At 38.7% G+C, this 24,708-nt stretch overlaps 1 protein-coding gene across 1 annotated transcript; it reads left to right on the top strand.

Moving 5' to 3' along the window:
• The first annotated feature begins 152 nt into the window (after positions 1-152).
• LOC145139642 (protein FAR1-RELATED SEQUENCE 5-like) lies at positions 153-3,080 on the top strand. Its single transcript, XM_079073393.1, has 6 exons — positions 153-608; positions 724-824; positions 906-1,101; positions 1,415-1,588; positions 2,388-2,606; positions 3,048-3,080. Exons 1-6 carry the CDS (start codon positions 153-155, stop codon positions 3,078-3,080), a joined length of 1,179 nt encoding a protein of 392 aa, XP_078929519.1.
• The last annotated feature ends 21,628 nt before the right edge of the window (positions 3,081-24,708 follow it).

The raw sequence follows: 24,708 nt of genomic DNA, 5'->3' as shown, positions 1-24,708 counted from the left end.
ATGATCCAAGTTGGTATCCAGATCTCCACCATAAACCCTATATTTTCCTACATGTTTCTCATGGTGGCTCATCTTATTGAATTCCTATTGTTTCGGACCACATCAAACCTAAAATCAATTCAGTCGTTGACACATATGGTGCCGCATTATCAATGTATAAAAATTATGCATCAGAAGCAGGTTTTGATGTCAGGCTTGGAACAATTAGAACAACCAAATCCAGCATTATCACACAACGACATTTGCTATGCAATCGGGAAGGTAAACCAAGAACCGCTAAAGTGGATACTCTAGACCCTCAACATAATAAGTTTCAAAGAAGGAAAGACTCATTTAGGTGCAAATGCAAAGCAAAAATTGTTTTTATTCTACTACATGGTACTAATAAATATATTGTTGATGATTTTATCGAACAACATAATCATGAGTTGTTTGGTAAGGACAACATGTTTTTGTCTCGTACAAAGAGGAACTTGATTATTCTCAGGAGATGTTTATTCACAACTTGTCAAAGAAAAATATTGGTGCCTCAAGAGCACATAGATTGTATACCGGACTTCAGGGTGGGTCTGACATTCAAGGTGGTTTGGTTTCCGATTTCAAAAACAGTACGAGAAATCTCAATTCTTACATAGGTTCCAAGGATGCAAAATTCCTTGTAGTGAAGATGCTACAAAGGAAAAAAATATCCCAACTTTTTCTTTCGAGTTTAAAGTCGTGCAGAAAAAATTGAATGCGCTTTTTTGGGCTGACGAAACCGCAAAGTATAACTACAATGCTTTTGGAGACGTTGTATCCCTTGATGCCACATTCATCATGAATAAGTATTTTTTAAATTTGTAATGTTATCACAATTTTTTTTATTACTTCCAATAACGGTAACTAATTTTAATTTTTTAAAACAGATATGATATGGTTTTCGTACCGTTCACTGGGATAGATAACCATAAGAAATGTGTAACTTTTGGTGCTGGACTTTTGAGTAGAGAAGATGGTAGTTCTTATTCTTGGCTACTTAGAGCATTCTTGAAAGCATTCAAAAAACAACATACGCTTGTTCTTACAGATCAAGATCCAGCTTTAAATAAAGTTGTAAATGAAGTTTTTCCAATGTCATCACATAGGTTTTGTATGTGGCATATTACAAAAAATTGCCAAACAAGGTGAACATTTTTTTTTACAAAAATATTGTTAATAGGTTTATTTTTTAAATACATATATTTCTCTCAGAATATAATTCTGCTAGAATTATAGATATACCAGTATTGAGACAAAATTTCTATAATGTAATTCTGATAGAATCATTTAACATAATTCTAACAGAATACATGATTATGATATTCGTCTCCTTCATACGACGTACACCAACATTTTATTTTTTTTACTAAAATGGCTTTTATGTATTTTTATTCAGATAACATCCCAACTAGCCACAAACTCAGCTTTTCGGAAGCGTTTTCACTCTATAATTTGGAAATCTAAGCTGAAACCACATGATTTTGATAACGCATGGCAATCTTGTTTAGATGAGTTTAACATTTCAAATAACAAGTGGATGAAAGAGATGTATGGGTTGCGAAGACGTTGGGTACCTGCATTTTTCAAGGACGTACCAATGCTTGTCTTATGAGAACTACAACATTGGCTGAAGGCCAAAATTGGTCGTTTCAGAACAACACCCTTACCGGTTCTTATCTTTTAATGTTTTTGATGACATTTGAGGGTGTTATGGAACGTCAAAGACGTAATCAATTTGTCAATGACTTTAACACTGCTACAACAGTTCCTACATTCATCACATCAAGTCCAATCGAACCACATGCTTCAAAGGTCTACACTCGTAAAAAAAATTATTAGGTTCAGAAAGAGATTTCAGATTCTGATAATACTTGTTTGCAAATGAGTGTTACTTCTAGCAATGTTGTTGACACTATTATTGTATTGGAGAAGCAAAAGAAGATAAGCACAATGCAACCATCAAGTCCTGTTGTTGATGACAAACTTGAGGAATACCGTTACGATTGTCTTACAAAGGATACCTAATACACGGTATGTTATTACTTCATTATATAATCATTTCTTTTTAATCACATAATAAGTCTTTCTAACAAATAGTCATATACTATCATACATATTCCAGGTTACCCACTCAAAAATAGAGGGTTCATTCTAGTGTACCTGCAAACATTTTAAACATGTAGGTCTTTTGTATAGGCACATATTCTGTGTGTTTAAGTTCTACAGTATTGAACAGATTCCTGAAGAATACATTATGAGACGTTGGCGTTGGGATGTTATTCCAACAGAATTGCTTAAGAGGCGTTTCCTTAATTATTTGGTTGACTCAAATTCTAACATGACTGCTATTGAAATTTTTTCAAATGTAGACCGTTGCGTTTCATTTTTTGAGCCATGATGCAGCAAAGTTAAAGTCATACCTTGAAGAGTTGAATAAGTTGAAAAAAAAAATTGTAGATGATTGTCCAGCCCCCGAGATGCCATCAAGAGAATCACTCTACAACCAGATTATAGGTGTGGACTTAACTAATGATCTGCCCGACATTGACAATCCATCAGTTATTCGTAATAAAGGAACTGCAGTCGTGGTAAGAGATTAAAATCAAAAAAAGAAACGTCGGAAAAAGTAAGTTTGAAGCCTAAGCGAAAGTGTGTTTCATATAAACAGATGGCTAACCATGATAAACGAAATTGTCCTCTTAAAAACGTTCCTAAGTAGTTTGATTTATATATAGGTTTTTTAAATTGTTATGTTACGGTAACATTTTTGTTTCACGTTTATTAGTGACATTGATTTCAATTTTGCGAGTCTTTAATATAATTATTATATATGGTTATGCATTATTGCACACTTTGTTATCATTCTTTATCCAAGCGTGTTACACCAACATTACAATCATTTATAACCATTAATTTCCATAAGAATTTTTTATGACCAAAAACATACTATTTCCCAAACATTTTTTAAACAACACAATAACGAATTCCAATAGAATTTAACTTTAATCCAATTATTTGAATTCTTTCAGAACAATGTCATATCAGAACTTAACAATTCATAAACAGAATTTCAATATATTTGATATTATATTCATTCTTTCAGAACACTGGCATATCATTTGGTTATTTTATACTTTTAAGACCCTTTAAAAGCATTACTACAAAACACACAAACATAATCTCAATATATTATCATTATAATAATTTGAAATTATAAAATTTGCTCAAACATTAAAGAACATAACCTTTAAACATTCCAACAGAATTTAACTTTATTCCAATTATTGCCATTCTTTCAGAACTTGGACGAATCAAAATTTTATCAATTCTTAACCACAATTTAAATGTATTATAACTATTTTCAATTTTCCAGAACATTGGCATATCATAATTAAATACTTCAAAACCATAACTTACTTGTATAATAACAACCATCTTTTAACTGTATTCTTATTATTTTTATTCTTTCAAAACATGAACTTTAAACATTTTAAACTTCAACACATTACTTACTTTCACAATTTTCATATCCATAAACACATTCCAACATCATTCACATTCTACTGTTTCCCAAACAAAGACAACTAGAACCAAAATCATTCACACTCTAATGTTTCCCAAACAAAGACAACTAGAACCAACATCATTCACATTCTAATGTTTCCCAAACAAAGACAACTAGAACAAAATAAAACATCCTAACATAAGTCTTCCAACAGTTTCCCTAACAAAGATGACTAGACCAAAATAAAACATGTTACCATAAGTCTTTCAACATAAACCATTCTACCATGATTAATTAATCAAAACAAAATTCCCATCTTAAAAACGACGCCTTCCACGTCTCTGCTTCTCCCTAGTTTCCTTCACTTCATTCATCAGAACTATTTTCTCCAATGGATCAAGCCTGTCATATGCTTCTGCATCTCTCTCCAACATACTTTTATACTTGTTGTAGTCGGATTTCATAAGCCTTGCCATGTATTTGATTCTTAAATTATTTAAAGCAATTACATCACTTTGTTTTTTACCTGTAAAACCGCAATCCCAACGCCCTTCACTTTCCCCCATACACAACTCCATATGCCTCATAAGATACACTCCACAGTCTGATCCTTCTTTTGCTACTTTCCATGTGAATTTCATTACACGAGGTTTAATTTTGTTGAAAGCTATTGATTTTTGGTAATTCTCTGTTTTTAAGTAGTTGCCAAGCAATTTTTTCTGTGATACAATACAATCCAGTTATTTAAATTCATTTTTAACAATACCAAATTCAAGTCATATAAAAATTCTTAAAAGTAATTCTTAATATAATCACAAGAATTGGTTTCCTTCCATATATATCTTCAATAGTGCCTGTTCGATTGACATGGTCTATAATGTAGTAGGTGGGTACCCTTAGATCAAAGCATATTCAATAATATTTACTCTTCTCAACTACTTGAAAGAAAACCTGGTATATAACAAAATTTATAACAATAAGCTATATTTGTATAATAAATATTATAATATAGAACGCAATTATTAAACAAATTACCAGTCCAACATCCTTGAGACTTTGCTTAATTGGTATACTTCTAATGTGGAGTTTCAGCATCGCATCAAATAATGATTGGGTTCTATCGTATGCAACCGATGCATCCAATATCTCATCTGCATGTATACAAAAATGAAACAATCAATAAAACACATATTATTATTTAGTAATAAACTTAAATTTAATACGTACCAAAAGTTTGTATCAAAGAAAAATCTAGCAACTGATCCTATATCCCTTAGTTCCTCCATTGTGTTGAGTAATGATGTCCAACAGTCAATGGTTATAGCATGTATAAACGTGTTGCTTTTAAAATGATATGGAAATCCTTGATGCAATACATGACCGCTCCCAATGTTCCATATATCTTCCCTGCAAAAACAATTTTAATCAAATCAATTATACAACTATGTTTTATAAGCAAACCACTAATATATATTATCTCAATTACCCATAATCTCTTTTTGATGCAAAAACTGAATTGTATTATGTCATCTCATCCTTCTTCACCTTGTCACCCATTCTAACAATCCTTTCAACAAACGGTGATTTTCCATATACAGGTAACTTTTGTCATCTTCTCCCCCTTTTTCCATTGTCATCATCTTCCACACCTATTGCCACTGTTTCCAAGATTTCTTTTCCTTTTTTCTTTTCTTTTCTATAACTGTTCAACACAACCCCATCTGTCATTTCAATGGCTGTTTCCAACACTTCAGGATGCTCCAAGAATTATGAACAGGTTAGATGGTATATACTATCGACCTTTTCCACATTAGGCGTACTGAAACCTCCACCATCATCCTTTTTATCCCCATAAACTACCAATCCTCTAACCGGAGAGATTCCACCTTCATTACCACCATCGACCGCTCCTTTGTTACTATCAGCATCAAAACCATGTTCTTTATCTTTCATTCCTCCATTTCCTGCATTATTGACTTCGTTGAACAATTCTTTGTATTTTCGTATCACTCCTTCAACAGCAAGCTATTTGGGAATTTTTCCATTCCAACTTTCAAAGCCATTTCTATAGTCTTCTTTTTGGAAAAGATTATTCCATAGCTATGCTCAATAACAACTACGTAAGCCTGAAATTTTAATAACAACTTATGAGTACTAAAATTCTATTAGAAGTAGTTTTCAACATAATAATTTTTTCAATTATTTTAAACTTTTACCTCAAAAGTTTAAATCTATTTTACAGGAAATTAAGAATGTATCATATTTTCCATTGTAACTTTATGTCTTACCTCCTCATCCCCATAGTCTCGCTTAAGCCCATCCAACATTTCATCATCAACATTAACATTTTCAAAGTTTTCCTGTACTTGCCTTCCAAACCCTCCAACACTAATCTCCAACTTCTCTATTTTTTCAAGAACATCACCCGTAACATGTCTGACAAACGGTAACCTTTTCATTATCTTGACGCCTGAGAACTTCATGTTATACACATACACCAGCTACATCACAAAAAAAAATTACAGTTATTAATTCAATATACATATTTCAATATAAACTAAAGTATAAATCTACTCAAGACACCAAGATTACCGTCAAAACGAGTATAGGTCCGCTGTAATAACATGTCTTATCATCCCTTCTCCACAGCTGTTTTCTGCTAACCAAACAATTTAGAATATACTTACACCAATCAATCTTCGAGAAGTCTTTTACCAACACCAATTTATTAACAAAATTTATTTGATTTGTACCACTCAAAGTTGATTCCACAAATGTGTTAATGAAAAGGATAAGGAAATTCAGCCTAAACATAAGATTGTCTTGCTTTGTGTTTTTGATCCTTTTCAGGCATTCTTCACCATTAAACCCTTTTTTCTCATATTGATTTTTCCATTCTTGCAGAATTTCATTATTATTCTCACAACTAGTCATGTTCAAGAAGTCTTCCCCATCATTTGGTAACCCCAACATATCATGCACCGTCTCTTTGGTAATTTTAATCACACTATTCTCTAGAACTAGACGGTTACTTTGTGGATCATAGTGATCTAAGAGATAGTAATTAAGTAACCCCGGAGCAGTGTCCATGTCAATATTCAGAAGTAAACCAAAACCCATAGACACAATCCTATTTTTCTGTGCAGGGGACATCACTTTCACAGCTGCACTAACCCTTCCAGGAGTCATCCTAGTTGCAAGTCATCTTAAACCTTCTGGATGCTCCTTACTCACTTTTCTAACCTTTCCCTCCATCTTTTTGATATTCACATTCTCATGTTCTATTTTTCCCTTCTTTCTCTGTGGAGATTTCTTTGACTGTGGATCATTCACTATCTTTTTTCTGTTACCAACATCTTCCTTATCTTCCACATCCATACTAGTATCTACCTTTTCATTGTTTCTCTTTGACCCACTCATACTCTCCACAAGTAATTCATTTAAACTTCTTGGTTTTTTTCTTTCAGCCCCTGCTTCTACTGAGTTCTTGTTATCCTTGTCAGGTGTTGTTCTTGCAGAATCCTTCCTTTTCACCCTTCTTAAACTTGTACTATAAATAAGTATCGTCTCCTGTTCATCTTTGTTATCAACTGTTGAATCACATAAACATAATTAGTCATGCTCTACTCATTGGGACTACACAAAAATTATTTAATAACCCATTAACACTTATTTAAAAATACATTAGAATTTTTATAAATAATTTTGTTATAATATTTAATTGTATACCAATTATACTAGACTTATATTGTATACAATTACAAGTTCTACTAGAACTAGTATACAAATTTTAATTTTATACTAGTTATATCATAATTATATATTATAAAACAGTATTTAAAAACACTTAATTGTACACCAATTTTAAGATAATTCTATATTATACAATTAAAAGTTTTACTAGACCACATAAGAAAATAAACCAAATTAAGAAATTACCTGAATTTCCAGATGCAACATTCTTCTTTCCATGTTATGATCTTGAAGATTTTTTCCTGTGGTCCTTTGTTTTACTTGATCTAGCAATATTTATATGAATCGGTTCACATTCTACACCAACTGCTTCATCAAGTAAGAAAAGATACATATTATCAAAATGTTTTAACAGAATATATATATATATATATATATATATATATATATATATATATATATATATATATATATATATATATATATTTCAAAATCACACTATAAGTTAATACATTGTCCAAATCATATAAATAATTATGTTAGAATGATACCATTTACATTAATTATTAAAGAATACCATTTATTACCATTATAACATATTCTAAAATAATGTTATTATTTTTCATAAACCAAAAAAAGAAAACTACATGCCGGTGGAAAAATGATATTGTCTTTCACGGGTGTTGATCTGGTACAATATTTCCTTTTCACATTTTTTTGACTTGTAGTATCAACATTAATTGGCTCCTGCTCACCTTCTGCAACAATGTAACGACGTAAATTTTAAACCAATTTTTCATTTTCTTAATTATCAGAAAAACACATGTCACATTTCTTAAAAACTCCAAATACCAATATTCAACATAGTTTTCAAAAACATTTATTCACAATCCAGGATCCACAAAATATAACTCCAACTCCATAGTGTGTGTACAATCATACCAGTGCCTTCCCGCGATCCTCTGAGGTACCTAAAACACATAACACATAACACGGTAAGCACGCATTCTTAGTGAGTTCCCCAAAATACCACATATATCATATTAGCCACTCGAGGCTATAACACTGTAAGACCCTCCAGTCCGTGTGTCTCAATGGGACCCTCCAGTCCCATGGCTCGTTGGACCCTCTGGTCCGGTCTAAGTGAGAACCCTCCGGTCTCATGGCTCGTTGGACCCTCTGGTCCGGTCTCAGCAATCACATAATATAGCACAGATATACACATCACATAAACAATGCACAACTCAAGTAAGCACATAAGACCCTCTGGTCACACATAACTACCACTATAGGTAAAGTATAGTGAGAAAACTCACCTCACAGCTATAAGGAAATAGACACGCACTCGAGAATCCCAAACTAGCCTCCGCCGAACGCATTAGACAAACATTACAATCAATTATCCCTCATTTCCTCATTTACACCTAAAGTCCTCTTTTCTCTTTCTACTCTCTTGGATGGGTAAAAGACCATTTTACCCCTCAATGGTCTCAATGTTCCTAATTGACCCACTCTCAAGACAACAGAAGTCGATATGTGTCAACAACCAAAGTTGACCCGACTCGCCGAGTGCACCCAGGTGACTCGCCAAGTCCACTCGTACCTCTGAATTCTTCCAAGGTTCTCACACAGCTGGTCGAGTTAACCCCTAACTCGACGGTTTATCACAGGGCCACGAATCGCAGGGGCAACCCGATCCGACTCGTCGAGTCATCTCATAGACTCGGCGAGTTGACTCATCTGGATGTCTCATTTGGACGCCTGAGGTCAGATCTGTAACTCCAACCTCTAGATCTAGCCTCCCAATACCCAAAAGTCGCGTAAAGGTTCGATCTTGATGACCATGCATGACATAAATGCTCAGAACCTTCACCTTTCAATCCAAGATTGCGGTCGGCCTCTCAATATAATTCAGGCTCGCATCTACCTGAATGTCCTCCAGCGGTACCACTGTCGTTTCGTCAGTTACACACTTCCTCAACCGGGACACGTGGAAGGTGTTATGGATCTGGCTCAACTCCGCAGATAGCTCCAAACGATACGCTACCCTACCCACTCTGGCGGTCACCCTAAAAGGACCGATGTATCGGGGCCCAAGCTTGCCCCGTTTCCTGAATGGATCACCCCTTTCCAAGGGGATACCTTCAGAAGGACAAAATCTCCAACCTGAAACTCGAGCTCGGATCGTCGCCTGTCTGCGTAACTCTTCTGGCGACTCTGGGCCGTCAGTAACCTCTGCCTGACCTGCTGAATCTTCTCGGTTGTCTTGAGCACTATCTCAATGCTACCCATCACTTGTTGTCCCACCTCTCCCCAACAGATTGGAGTCCGACACCTTATCCCATAAAGGAGCTCGAATGGAGGCACACCAATGCTGGAATGGTGACTGTTGTTGTAAGAAAACTCAGCCAAGGGTAAGTAAGTGTCCCAACTTCCTCCGAAATCCATAACACATGCACGCAGCATGTCTTCCAGCGTATGAATCGTTCGCTCACTCTGCCCGTCTGTCTGCGGATGGTACACGGTACTGAAGTGTAACCGGGTACCCAACTCCTCATGAAACTTCTTCCAGAATCTGGAAGTAAAACGCACGTCTCGATCTGAAACTATGGAGGTCGACACTCCATGCCGAGCTACCACCTCCCTTACATAAATCTCGGCCAATCTCTCCGCAGAAGAGCTCTCACTGATAGCAAGGAAGTGAGCACTCTTCGTCAGCCGGTCCACAATCACCCAAATCGCGTCAACTCCACGCGCAGTTCTCGGTAACTTGGTGATGAAGTCCATCGAGATCTCTTCCCACTCCCACTGGGGAATCTCCAGAGGCTGCAGTGGACCATGTGGACGCTGGTGTTCCACCTTGACCCGACGGCAGGTCAAGCACCTCTCAACTATCCAGGCAACATCCCTCTTCATACAGGGCCACCAGTAATCTCTCTTCAGGTCCAAATACATCTTAGTGGCCCCGGGGTGGATCGAAAACCTCGATCTATGCGCCTCCTCCATCAGTATACGCTGAGCTCCGCCCGTATAGGGCACCCAAACTCGCCCTCGGAAAGTCATAAGTCCTCGGCTGTCCATCACAAACTCGGACACCTGCCCAATCAGCCACTCCCTCTTGCGGTTCTCCGGTCTCACGGCCTCCACATGGGCCTCTCGTATGGTATCTAAGACTGGAGTCATCACCGTCATCCTCATACACACATCTCGGATTGGAGCGCTCTTTGCTTTGCGGCTTAGGGCGTCGGCTACCATATTAGCCTTGCCCGGATGATACAAGATCTCACAGTCATAGTCTTTCACCACATCCAACCATCTCCTCTGTCTCATGTTTAGGTTGGGCTGATCCATGAGATACTTCAGGCTCTTGTGGTCCGTGTATATGATACACCGAACCCCATACAAGTAGTGGCGCCAGATCTTGAGGGCGAACACCACCGCCCCCAATTCTAGATCGTGGGTGGGATATCTCGTCTCATGAGGCTTCAACTTCCTCGATGCGTATGCTATCACGTGTCCTCTCTGCATTAGCACCGTACCCATCCCGGATATAGATGCATCACAATAAACCACAAAGTCCTCCATTCCCTCTGGAAGGGCTGACACCAGGGCTTCGCACAACCTGTAGCGAAGAGTCTCAAATGAGGTCTGCTGCTCGGGACCCCAAGTAAAAGTAACGCCCTTCCGAGTCAACCTGGTGAGGGGAACGCCAATCTTAGAGAAATCTCTGATAAACCTCCGGTAGTAGCCGGCCAATCCCAGGAAGCTCCTGATCTCGGTGGGGGATCTCGGCACCTCCCACCTCATAACTGCCTCAATCTTGGCCGGATCGACCAAAATCATATTCTGATTAACGAGGTGTCCTAGGAACTGGACCTCTCATAACCAGAAATCACACTTGGAGAATTTGGCATATAGCCTCTCCGATCTCAAAACTCCCAAAACTTCTCTAAGGTTCTCCTCATGCTGTTCCCTGGACCTCAAGTACACAAGGATAGCGTCAATGAACACGATCACCGATCGATCCAACATATGTCTGCACACCCGGTTCATGAGGTCCATGAATGCTTCCGGTACGTTGGTGAGCCCGAATGGCATCACCACAAACTCGTAATGCCCATAACGAGTCCTAAAAACTGTCTTCTGAATATCCTCCTCGCGTAATCTCATCTGGTGATATCCTGATCTCAAATCAATCTTGGAAAACCAAGATGCACCCGGTAACTGATCGAACAGATCGTCGATCCTCAGAAGTGGATAGCGGTTCTTGATCGTCAGCTTGTTCAACTCCCGATAATCAATGCACATCCGCTGTGAACCATCCTTTTTCCTGACAAAAAGGATCGGCGCTCCCCAAGTCGAGCTACTCGGTCATATAAAACCCTTCCCCAACAGCTCCTCAAGCTGCGAGGATAACTCCTGCATCTCGGGCAGCACAAGGCGATAAGGTGCCTTGGCAATAGGCACCGCTCCCAGAACCAAAACAATCAGGAACTCCACCTGCCTCTCGAGAGGCACCCCCGGTAACTCTTCGGGAAAAACATCCGGAAACTCACTCACTATCGGGACCTCAGCAATAGAACTCGGTCTCTCAGGAGTAACCCGCGTATCCATCACATACGCCAGAAAACCCATGCAACCCTACTGTAAACTCTGTCTCGCTCGGGCAGCAAAGCAGAAAGCTGATCCAGATCGGGTACTTTCGCCATATACTGTAAGCACTCCCCCACTAGGGTCTCGTATGCTAACCAAATGACGCTCACAGTCGATTACCGCTCCATACCGGCTCAACCAGTCCATGCCCACAATGGCACAGACGTCACCCAACGCGATCGGTACCAGATCTATCGGAAACTCAACACCAAAAAATATCGAGTATGCATCCCCGGATCATATCAGTGGCAAACACCGCACGCTCATCGGCTATAGAAACTCTCAGAGGTCGACTCAACGACTCACGTCTGATACTGATGTGGTGACTAAACGCTAATGACACGAACGATCGACTCGTACCCGAGTCAAGTAACACTAAGGAAGGTACATAACTCACAAGAAAAGTACCTACACATATCACAATATAAGCACAAATAATTTAGAATAGAATAACAAAAGAATACATACCAGCCACGACATCGGGTGCTGCACGGACCTCCTTTGCTATCAACTGAAAGGCTCTCCCGCGAGCCTTAGGTGCCTCGACCTTAGCTGGCCGACTCTCTGTAGCTCGAATAGCAGCAGGGGCAGATCCCTATGCCGATCCCTGAAGCAGCTGTGGGCACTCGGCCTTCCGATGGTCGGTCTGGTTGTAGTGGAAACAAACTGCAAACCCCTTGGGGCAATCCCTCGCGATATGCCCCTCCTTGCCACACTTGTAGCAAGCACCAACTCGACACACCCCCTCATGACTCTTGCCGCACTTTCCACAAGTGCGGCCCTTCTGGCCTCCAGATCTCGAATCAGCGGGCTTCACCCGCTTGGCTGCCGGCTGAGACTGTGTCGGTCGCCGATCCTTCCCCTGAGATTCCACCTCCTCCCTGTCCTGAGTCTCCAGCTCTATCTCCCTCTTCCGGGCATTTGCCTGGAGCTCAGCAAATGTCCGGTAAGTCGAGTTCGCTACGAACTCGCGAATGTCCCTCCTCAAAATGCTCAGATACCGGCTCATACGTGCCTGCTCGGTAGACACATGCTCATGGCAGAACATTGCCCTCTCGTGGAACATCCTCGTAATCACTGTCACAGACTCTGTCCTCTGTTTGAGGGACAAGAACTCCTGGGCCAACCGTTCCCTCTCCACCGGGGGAACATACTCATCTCGAAACATCACAGTAAACTTCTCCCAGATCACTGCAACATGCTCTGTAGGAGTGAAATGAGCTGTCACAAACTTCCACCAGTCCTTTACTCCAAAGCGAAGCTGGTTCAGCGCGAACCGTACTCTCAAGTGTTCTGGACAGGAACAAGTGTAGAAACATCCCTCAATTTCAGAGATCCATCTCATCGCGGAAATCGGATCCTGAGTCCCGTCAAACTCCGGTGGCTTCGTGTTGCTGAACTCCCGGTACAGCAACGAGTCACCCCCATGTGGCCTGGCAGCAGCGACAGTTGCGGTGGTTGCAGCAGCAGCCGCCTCGGTAATCGCAGCGTAACGCTCATCAAATGTCTCAATCAAGGTGGTCTTGATAGACCCAAACATCTAGGGAATCTCTGCTCGGATGGCTGCGGCTACCTCCTCATGAATCATCCTCCGAATCTCATCGTCACTGGTACCACTGCCCCCTGGGTTGTGGCGCATACCCACCATGATGTCTCTCTGAAATGCAACACAAAAATAATCGGAGACTCGATCGAGAATACTCGCACTCGATCACTCACCCCTACATGTTCCTTAGCACCCTAAAGATTTTTACTTGGACTGCTTACCGATTCGGTGTTTCCAGTAGTACGGGCCCAATATTACCTTCCACACCGCATCTGTAATCACCCCAAGTCCCCCTCCTAGGATTTCAGATCGCAAGTACTCTATATCTCGCCGAACACAGACTACTCTCATAAGCTTATTTCTGCTACATACTCTTCTTAAAGCAAATCACAGGTAGCAGTAACTCCTAGGCTAAAGCATCATAGATCAGGCCACTCTAGTCCTAAAATATGAAGTACCTAGCCTACTTTCTAGCATGCATAATATATCTCATAAAATCTCATAAATATCTCATAACACAGAAAGTAAGGGTATTTTGGGAAATCACCGTTCGGGCTCTGGCTGATTGTACACACTGCTCTTTCTCGTTATTCTCTTAGAACTCTTGCTCATTTTTAGAAAAATCGTTTTCTTTTGAAATTTTTTTCTCAAATCCTTAGTTTGAGTCCAGACATACCCGAAGGTGCATCCGAATCCCTCAAACCAAGGCTCTGATACCAACTTGTAATGACGTAAATTTTAAACCAATTTTTCATTTTCTTAATTATCACAAAAACACATGTCACATTTATTAAAAACTCCAAATACCAATATTGAACACAGTTTTCAAAAACATTTATTCACAATCCAGGATCCACAAAATATAACTCCAACTCCATAGCGTGTGTACAATCATGCCGGTTCCTTCCCGCGATCCTCTGAGGTACCTGAAACACATAACACGGTAAGCACGCATGCTTAGTGAGTTCCCCAAAATACCACATATATCATATTAGCCACTCGAGGCTATAATACTGTAAGACCCTCCGGTCCGTGTGTCTCAGTGGGACCCTCCAGTCCCATGGCTCGTTGTACCCTCTGGTCCGGTCTAAGTGAGAACCCTCCGGTCTCATGGCTCGTTGGACCCTCTGGTCCGGTCTCAGCAATCACATAATATAGCACGAATATACACATCACATAAACAATGCACAAATAAAGTAAGCACATAAGACCCTCTCGTCATACATAACTACCACTATAGGTAAAGTATAGTGAGAAAACTCACCTCGCAGCTAGTAGGAAATAGACACGCACTCGAGAATCCCGAACTAGCCTCCGCCTAACGCATTAGACAAACATTACAATCAATTATCCCTCATTTCCTCATTTACACCTAAAGTCCTCTTTTCTCTTTCTACTCTCTTGGATGGGTAAAAGACCATTTTACCCCTCCATGGTCTCAATGTTCCTAATTGACCCACTCTCAAGACAACATAAGTCAATATGAGTCAACAACCGAAGTTGACCCGACTCGCCGAGTGCACCCAGGTGACTCGCCGAGTCCACTCGTATCCTCTGAATTCTTCCAAGGGTCTCACACAGCTCGTCGAGTTAACCCCTAACTCGACGGGTTATCACAGGGTCACGAATTGCAGGGGCAACCCGATCCGACTCGTCGAGTCATCTCATAGACTCGGCGAGTTGATTCATCTGGATGTCTCATTTGGACGCCTGAGGTCAGATCTGCAACTCCAACCTCTAGATCTACCCTCCCAATACCCAAAAGTCACGTAAAGGTTCGATCTTGATGACCATGCATGGCATAAATTCTCCATAATGCCATTACAAGCTCCAAGGAAGGTCAAATGCATGGGGACTTGCCTCTAACTCAATAAAGTTCGAATCTTTGGACCCTTAAGGTCCTTTCTAGTCCAGATCTGAGGTTCTAACCTCAAACCATGCCCAAATAGCTCAAGAACACAAAATGCTTAAGAGAAAACCCTAAAAGCTCCTAAAAATGGGATCTAACAAACAAGAGGTCAAGATGAGAGCTTTATACCTCAGAACAGATGCTAAAGCTAGAAGAACACTAGATCCACCACCTCTCCTTGATGAGGTCCACAAAGCTCCTCAAATCCTCCTCCAAAAAATGCACACGAATGCTCAATTTGGTTTCTCTCTCTCTCTACACAACGAATGGGCAGGTTTAGGGTCTCTCTCTGTGAAGTGTAGCCGCATAAGGAGGCTATAAGTGCCTTTAAATAGGTCCCAAACCCGAGGATCTGGGGTTTTCACTCACAGCGCCTACTCGGCGAGTCTACCCTCGGACTCGTCGAGTAGATCATTAAACCCACGTGGCCACCCCGCATCTACTCGGCGAGTTATAACACCAACTCGTCGAGTAGATCAATAAACCTCAAAAATAAATAATTAAAATAACATATCTGGGAATCCGGATGTTACAAACAACTAATGAATCAAATGATTACAGTTCATTAGTAACATTTTCCAAAATAACCAGCCATACTTCAATACCTTGAACCGCAATCTATACTTCTTATGTTTTCATTCTATAAGAATGCAATACATGTTCGAACACTTATTCTTACAGAATTAAAGTCAAATACTAATTACCAATAAAGAAAAACCCCCCATATCACATGAATAAAACATAAAAAACTAACTCATTATACTTAAAAAACACATAACAAAACAACAATCACATCCCCTATACTCACATAACAACAAACACATATAAGAATTTGCATGTTTTTATTCTGACAGAATGCAACTTACGTATAATCAGTTATTCTAACATATTTGCAAGTAAAATACTTCTAACAAAATACACAACATAATAAAAAAGAACTAACTTTATATTATTCAAAAACACATAAGATAACAACAATCACATCCCCTATACTCACAGAACAACAACCACATACAAGAATTTGCATGTTTTGATTCTGACAGAATGCAACTTATGTATAATCACTTACTTTAACAGATTTGCAAGTCGAATACTTCTAACAGAATACACAACATAATAAAAAAACTTACTTTATATTCTTCAAAAACACATAACAAAACACCAATCACATCCCCTATTACTACAGAACAACAGTCATATACCCTAAAATTCAATCATTCTCACAGATTTTTCTTTTTCGATTTAAGAAAACCCTAATAAAAAATATGCCTTTTTGCAATGTTTTGGTCTACTTTATTTAATACAACTTCAAAAACACATGCAAATACTAAATTGTTCAAATATTCAAACATAATTTTATGGATTCAACCGAAAAAATTGAAAAAAAAATTACCTATAGGGGGAGAAACGAAATCATTATCGTCTTCATCTAGATCCAACATCGTTTCTTGTGTGTTCTTAAATTTCGATTTGAAAGCAGTCGCCCTTGTACTCCTCATTATACTCCAATTTTTCTTCTTCGAACTATCACAATGCAACTTCTGTAAACAAATCTTCGAGAATCGATGAGTATATACAAAAACGACAACAGAATCTACCGATTTTTTTGAAGATTATAGTAATTATTCTTTGATTTTGTGTTCCGATAGAAAAGGGAGTCGAATCCGGGTTTATGCGGACAGTTGTGATCAATCGACTTAGTTTCCTTTTTTAATGGAGATGAAAAATGTACAAAAATACCCTTATTCACCCGTTTTCATTAAATGTGACGCCTTTTTTAGTTTGTTTATATCAATTTAATATTAATCATTTTGTATTAAAAATTAAAAATTTGATTGACCCACATTTATTCCTACATCCATACAATAATTACTTTGAATAGAATAACCTAAGCATACACACACACACACACATAAACGCGCGCGCGTACTAAAAAGCAACTTTGTGAGTATGAGAAATTTTTACTTTGTTAAAAGTATAAACACATTTATTCCTACATCCATACAATAATTACCTTGAATAGAATAATCTAAGCCTATATATATATATATATATATATATATATATATATATATATATATATATATATATATATATATATATATATATATATATATATATATATATATATATATATATATATACACGCGCGCGCGTGAGCGTACTAAAAGGCAACTTTGTGAGTATGAGACATTTTTACTTTGTTAAAAGTATAAACGGTTAAGCATAATGTATAAGTGTTTAATGTGCGAAATTCAAATTTAATCATTCAACTTTGTATAATCTGTCAATTGCAACCCCTACTTTGTATAACAGTTTACTTGCAACCCCTCTATTTTGTAATATAATATTTTTCATCCATTTCCTTTTTAAAATATCACTTTCACCTCTCCACCTTCAACTTTGTAAAATGTCACTTTTACCCCTTCATGTTTCATCCCTCAACTTTGTATAATTTGTCATTTGCAACTCCTCTATTTTGTAAAATGATATCTTTCATCCCTTTACTTTTTGAAATATCACTATTACCCCCCTCAACTTTCAACTTTGTAAAATATCACTTTCACCATTCATTTTCTAAACTTTCGTGTTTATCCCCGTCCCCATACTACATATATATATATATATATATATATATATATATATATATATATATATATATATATATATATATATATATATATATATATAGAGAGAGAGAGAGAGAGAGAGAGAACAAATTATTGAAATTGTCCATGTGGTTTGGTTAAATCTACGTATTTGGTCTCTGACTTTTGTTTTGCACTTGGACCGTCCTCATAATATGATTTTGTTGCGTGTTTCGTCCCTCCCCGGGATGAAAAGATTATATTGCCCATTGTATTATTTTTTTCATTTTTTTAATTATTTATTATTTAAAGAAAAACAATTAAGTAATTTATAGACATGTAGGACCCACTCATACTCCCACTTGCACCACAAAAACCACAGGTCACTAAAAACCACCACCGACCACCAACAACCACCATCGCCACAGACAACCACCACCCACCGATTCCAACATCACCACCATCCACCGATTCTGACTCCACTACAAACCATATAATCGATTTTATGAGGTCACACCCAAAGATGAAATCCCAAAAATCAAACTTGAACACGAAAATCAAAACCATAACAATATCAAATTCTAAAATCAAAATCCTAACCAAATTCAAATCCTAATATCCCAAAGTCAGAACCTAAGCTGAAATGAAAACCAGATATGCAAATCAAAACGCAAAACCTAACCTAAAATCGATGATGGGGTTAAAGGGAACGACACTCAGTGAAGGAGATGGTGGTGATCAGAGGATTTTGGCGGACACGGTGCTCCACCTGCGACGAAGTAATGAGAACCACAATCGACGCTCCTAAACCCTTTATAGAAACGATGGCGGTGACGACCACCTGCACCACTGCGATGAAGTAGTGAGAACCACAGTCGCCACTCCTAAACCCTTTACAGAAACGATGGTGGTTACGACCACCTGCACCACTGTCACAGGGACGATTTTATAAATCTATCCAGGTAGATGGCGAAAAGGGAGGAGCAAGGATGGAGCAGATGGGGGCGACATTAAGAAAATAAGGGGCTGATGATGCAGATTGATGGTGTCTGGTGGCTTCCTGGTGTCTTCTGGTGATGTTTGCTGGTGGTTTTCGGGTGATGCTTCGTTGGTGATTGTGGTTTCCGATAAGAAAATGAGAGAACGCGAACAAGAGAGTATTATGAGACAAATGAGGGTGACGAGTGATGATGGGGGAGGAGATAATGGGGGTGAGGGACCCATAATTTTTATTTTTAATAATATTCTTTAACAGATTAATATTTAAAAAATCAAAAAAATTCAAAAAAGAAATGACCAAGGATAATATAGTCCTTTCATGTCTACGAGAGACAAAAAACGCAACCAAATGAAACAACAAGGACGAAACACGCAACAAAATCATACTATGAGGACGTTTCGAATGCAAAACAAAAGTTAGGGACCAAACATGTAAATTTGACCAAACCACAAGGACAATTTCAGTAATTTGTTCCTAAATCCACTTATATCTCATATTTGACCTGATACCCTTAGAGTAGAAACTCTATGATATATATATATATATATATATATATATATATATATATATATATATATATATATATATATATAGAGAGAGAGAGAGAGAGAGAGAGAGAACAAATTACACGAATGGTCCTTTAGGTTTTGGATTTTTCCCTAATGCAGTCCATACGGTACTTTTTTCCCTCAAATAGTGCCTACGGAACATAAGTTGCACGCGTTTGGTCCCCGAGTTGGATGTCCGTCCATTCCAACGTTAAGTTGCCCCCATGTGACTTGCACATGAGGGTATTTATGTCATTTTACCCTAAAGGACCTTTTCTGAACATATAAATTAACGCCTATATTACTTCTTCTTGTTCTTCCTCCCAATTCAATCGATCACTACTACTGTTAGAGCAAGAAAGTTGTGGAAAATGTGGATATGTGCTTGTGGAAATCATGATCTAGCCATCGTCACTTCCTGGTCAGATCGCAACCCTGGAAGGCGATTTTGGTCTTGTCTTCGTAATGACAGAAGGTGTGGTTGGATTAGGTGGTTTGATGAGCCCATGTGCTCTAGATCGGTGGAAGTGATACCTGGGTTAATCAGGTCTATGAACAAGCTCGAATAATCTTTTCAACAAGCTACAATGCAAGCTAGGATGTATAAGTTAATCATTCTCTTCAGTTGGGGTCTTTTTGCAAATCGTTACTTGAAGCATGGTTGAAGCTGCGTCTGAATGTTGTGTCTGAATGCTGGAAGTAGTGTCGTGGTCATAGGGTTAATGTACTGGTGGTCTTATTTTGATTCTGAAGACAGGAAATTGTAGCATGGTTTATGTAGTGTTTGTGTCTGTTTTGAGTTTCACTGCAGGAAATTATGTTCTGGTTAATGTTGTCTTAATGTTATAGTCTTTGTGTAATCAAATGGTTTAATTTCAGAACAAGGTTATTGTGTCATAGCTTTGTGTAGTCAAATATTATTTGACAAGAACACCAATTCAACATGCATGACCATACACTTTGAATATCACAAATACTACTTGACAAGAAAAACAATATAACAAAAATGCTATTGTATATCACAACAGCAGTTGCCATTGTTTCATAGTTTACCTATGTGTACAATTATTCAAGGTCAACATGCATGACCATACAAAATAAGGAGCCCAAAGTAAGTATTGTTTGGTACATAAACATAGGTGTTAACATAACCATAAAAGTAAAGTGCAAATTACATCAAAAGACCTAATGGTTCTCAACAACACCCCCATAGTGATACCTGTGTCTTCAGTTCTTTTGTCATTAGGGCCACCTTGACCATTACAAGTTCTTGAATTATGCCCTTTGTTGTTGCACTTTCCACATGTGACAGTGGTCCACTTCTTGGACAGTTTATGCCCCTGTGTAGCAGGTTCATCATATGCCCTCTTCATTTTCTTCTTGGGCCTACCCACCTACAAATGTACATAAGATTAAATTGTGGGTCTTCAGAAACTGCAGTTATATTGATATATGAAGACATACCTGAACAACATGTTTGGGTGGAAGCAACTTGGTTGGGCATTGTGATTTGGGCCACATCAATCTACCATTTATAGGTTCAATTTTGTGTATGTACACTTCTGCCCATGTAACTAGCAAGTAGCATGGGTGGACCCAATGCTCCAACGCAGGAACATTCTTTTCTCCATGTTTAATCTTGTCCCATATTGCACTTATTACATGTGAGCATAACATGCCTGTAATTTCCCAATGTCTACATGTGCATGTTTTTTCATCCAAATTCATAATAAACTGATCACCCCAATGAGTAGTGACTTGAGTTTTAACCCCATTGAAAATACACCTGTGCTTTTGTGCTTGTCTTTTCATTTGACCAAGAAGACTAGTGGCAGTTGGTGTGAGAGGACCATGACATCTATCAATCTCTCTTTGGACATTGCAAATTCTCTTCATCAAATACTCTCTAATATACTCCAAACAATAAATGATAGGGTTATCCCTACCACCTTGTATTTTTCCATTAAGAACCTCACACAGGTTATTCAACAAGATGTTAGTATGTGCCCTCCCTGTTTAGTCATATAATACAAAATGAGAACAAATCCTAACAGTGACAAGTAAATGTTAACATAATTGAAAGATGAAGTGCTAACTTGAGAAATGAGATCTTGCCTAATGAGCTGGAGGAATCTGTATAAGCCAATCATGAGCTTCAGCATTGAATTTCTTTAGCTCTTCTAATGCTTTCTCAAAATGCCTAGTAGCAGTTGCACATGCCCACACAAAATCTTTGAGCTCTTTATCCTTCCACTGTCTTTTCATATTTTCATAAATATGCCTCAGACAGAACCTATGCTCAGCTTGAGGGAAAAGTTTGGCAATTGCAGGAATGATACCCTATTTAAATATTTCAATACTTAGTTGACTAAATAACAACAATATCAAATTAAGTTGAAGTATATGTACCTTCTGCCTATCTGAGATGAAAGTGAAGTTTGAATTAGCATAAAGTTCCAGATCATCACCAAGTTGTTCCAAAAACCATGTCCATTAATTTGTGGTTTCATTCTCAACAAGAGCATATGCAAGAGGATATATCCCATTATTGGAATCTACCCCTACGGCAGTCAAAATTTGACTAGGATAGGGCCCTTTCATGAAAGTACCATCTAACCCTATGAAATCCCTTAGATTAGCCTTAAAGCCTTCCTTTAATGCTCCTAAACAAATGTAAATTCTCCTAAACGTCCTTGTATCAGAATTTAAATTTGGCTCAGTGTGACAATCGATCCTCACATTAGTACTTGGGTTTCTTTCCATCAACTCTAGTCCATAGTCCCTCAAGATAGTATATTGTTTCTGAAAATCCTCAAAAACATGCTTCTGAGCCAATGCCTTTGCCCGATGTACCTTCATTCTATACATGTTCATCTCGAATTTTTGGATGAGATCTTCTTGAAGTGCATTGACTGGAATGGTTGGTGTAACGCCCGCGTTTCCAGGCTAGGCATTATTGTTGATGTAATAGTCTAGGTTAACCTTTGTAACTCTTTTGATGTATTAATGATGAAATGTTTGAGTATTATGTGTTTTGTGCTTAATTGTGTGTCTTAATTGAATTAAGTATGAAAATAAGCGTCAAAATGAAATGTTAGATAAAGCCGATATCTATGGATAATGTTGTAGTAGTTGAAACGAGGTTTCCGAATATATAAAGAATGCCGAAATCCGAGTTATAATGAAGAAGTTATGATTTGTCGAAGTTTCGCGACAGAACCGGCACGACGCTGAATGACGTAAAATATGAATTTAAGATAGAGCGATATCTGGCCTTAGTGATCTAAACGGAAGTTGTAGAGTTCGTTAAACCGAGAGCATGCATAAAAAGAACGCCCAAATCTGACTTAGTATGAGGAAGTTATGATTTTCCGAAGTTTCGACTTAGCGGTATGCAGCCCGAATACTCGATTTGAGATCGAGCGGTTTATAGCCGAAACAATCTAAACGAGAATCGAAGATCTCGTCGATAGTAGTCCAACGGTAAAAAGACAGACGAAAACGGACGTCGGACGAAGAAGCTACCTATGCTTGGAGCGATAAGCACGGAGAAGCATTTGAGAAGCTAAAGAAGAAGCTATGTGAGGCACCGATTCTTTCTCTACCTGACGGAGTCGAAGACTTCGCTGTTTATAGCGATGCGTGTGGTGTTGGATTGGGTTGTGTTTTGACCCAAAGAGAAAAGGTGATAGCATATGTGTCTCGACAGCTGAAAGAGCATGAAAAGAACTACCCCACTCATGATTTGGAGCTGGATTCGGTAGTATTTGCACTAAAAATATGGTGGCATTACCTCTATGGCACGAAGTGCAAGCTTTTCACTGATCATAAGAGTCTCCAATATCTCTTTAATCAGAAAGAATTGAATATGAGGCAACGACGCTGGCTAGAATTACTCAAGGACTACGACTGTGAGATACTTTACCACCCCGGTAAAGCTAATGTTGTTGCTGACGCTCTCAGTCGGAAAGTCAATGTTGAGAGAAAAAGGCCAAGAGCGTTGAGAATAGAAGTTGTCTCGACAATTGTGGAGAGTATAAAGAAAGCTCAAGAAGAAGCTTTAGAGAAGAATGACCGAAAGGAGGAACGTTTGGGTAAAACGTTAGTGTTCGGTATAAACAGTCACGGACTGAAGGTGTTCCAAGATCGGATTTGGGTACCTAAGTCCGGAGGAATTAGATATCTTCTGATGGAAGAAGCTCACAAAACCATGTACTCGATTCATCCTGGCAGCACTAAAATGTATAGGGACCTGAAACCCTACTACTGGTGGCCGACGATGAAGCTTGATATAGCAAAATATGTGGCCGAGTGTGTGACTTGTGCGAGAGTTAAGGCACAACATCAGAAACCATATGGGAGTTTAGAACCTTTGCCTGTACCTATGGGAAAATGGGAAGACATCACAATGGATTTTGTCACTAAACTGTCCAGGACAAAGAGTGGTCACGACATGATTTGGGTGGTCGTGGATCGTTTCACCAAGAGTGTACACTTCATAGCAGCCAATGAAAAATGGTCTATGGATAAGCTTGTGAATGCTTACGTGAAGGAAATTGTGAGACTTTACGGTGTTCCTCTAACAATTGTATCAGATCGTGATAGCCGTTTCACCTCAAGATTTTGGAAAAGTCTACAAGAGGAAATGGGTACCAAGTTGTGTTTAAGTACAGCTTACCATCCACAGACTGATGGTCAGAGTGAAAGAACGATACAAACACTTGAAGATATGCTGAGAGCATGTACCCTAGAATTCCTAGGTAACTGGGATGAACATTTACCTTTGGTAGAATTTTCCTACAATAATAGTTTCCACTCGAGCATAAAGATGGCACCTTATCAAGCTTTGTACGGACAGAAGTGTCGTACGCCGTCTTGTTGGCTTGAGGCTGGAGAAAAGCAGTTTATGGGACCCGAGATGGTCCATCAGACTGCTGAGAAGTTGAAAGTGATCAGGGAAAGAATGTTAGCAGCTCAAGATCGTCAAAAGAGCTATGCTGACAAAAAGCGAAGACCGATGACTTTTGAAGTTGGAGATTCGGTTTTGCTTAAAGTCTCGCCGTGGAAGGGACTTATAAGATTTGGTAAAAGGGGAAAGTTGAGTCCAAGGTTTATTGGACCGTTTAAAGTTCTTCAGAGGATTGGGAACCAAGCTTACAAGCTAGAATTGCCCGAAGAACTAGATGGTATTCATAACACTTTTCATGTGTGACATCTGAGGAAGTTCACGGGAGAAGTTCCTGACATT

Source organism: Lactuca virosa, chromosome 9, assembly GCF_052849685.1.
Source record: "Lactuca virosa cultivar CGN04683 chromosome 9, Lactuca_virosa_CGN04683_v6, whole genome shotgun sequence".
In the NCBI taxonomy this organism is placed as follows: domain Eukaryota; kingdom Viridiplantae; phylum Streptophyta; class Magnoliopsida; order Asterales; family Asteraceae; genus Lactuca; species Lactuca virosa.
The sequence above is the reverse complement of the archived record's forward strand: the minus strand, read 5'-3'. Positions and strand labels throughout refer to the sequence as shown.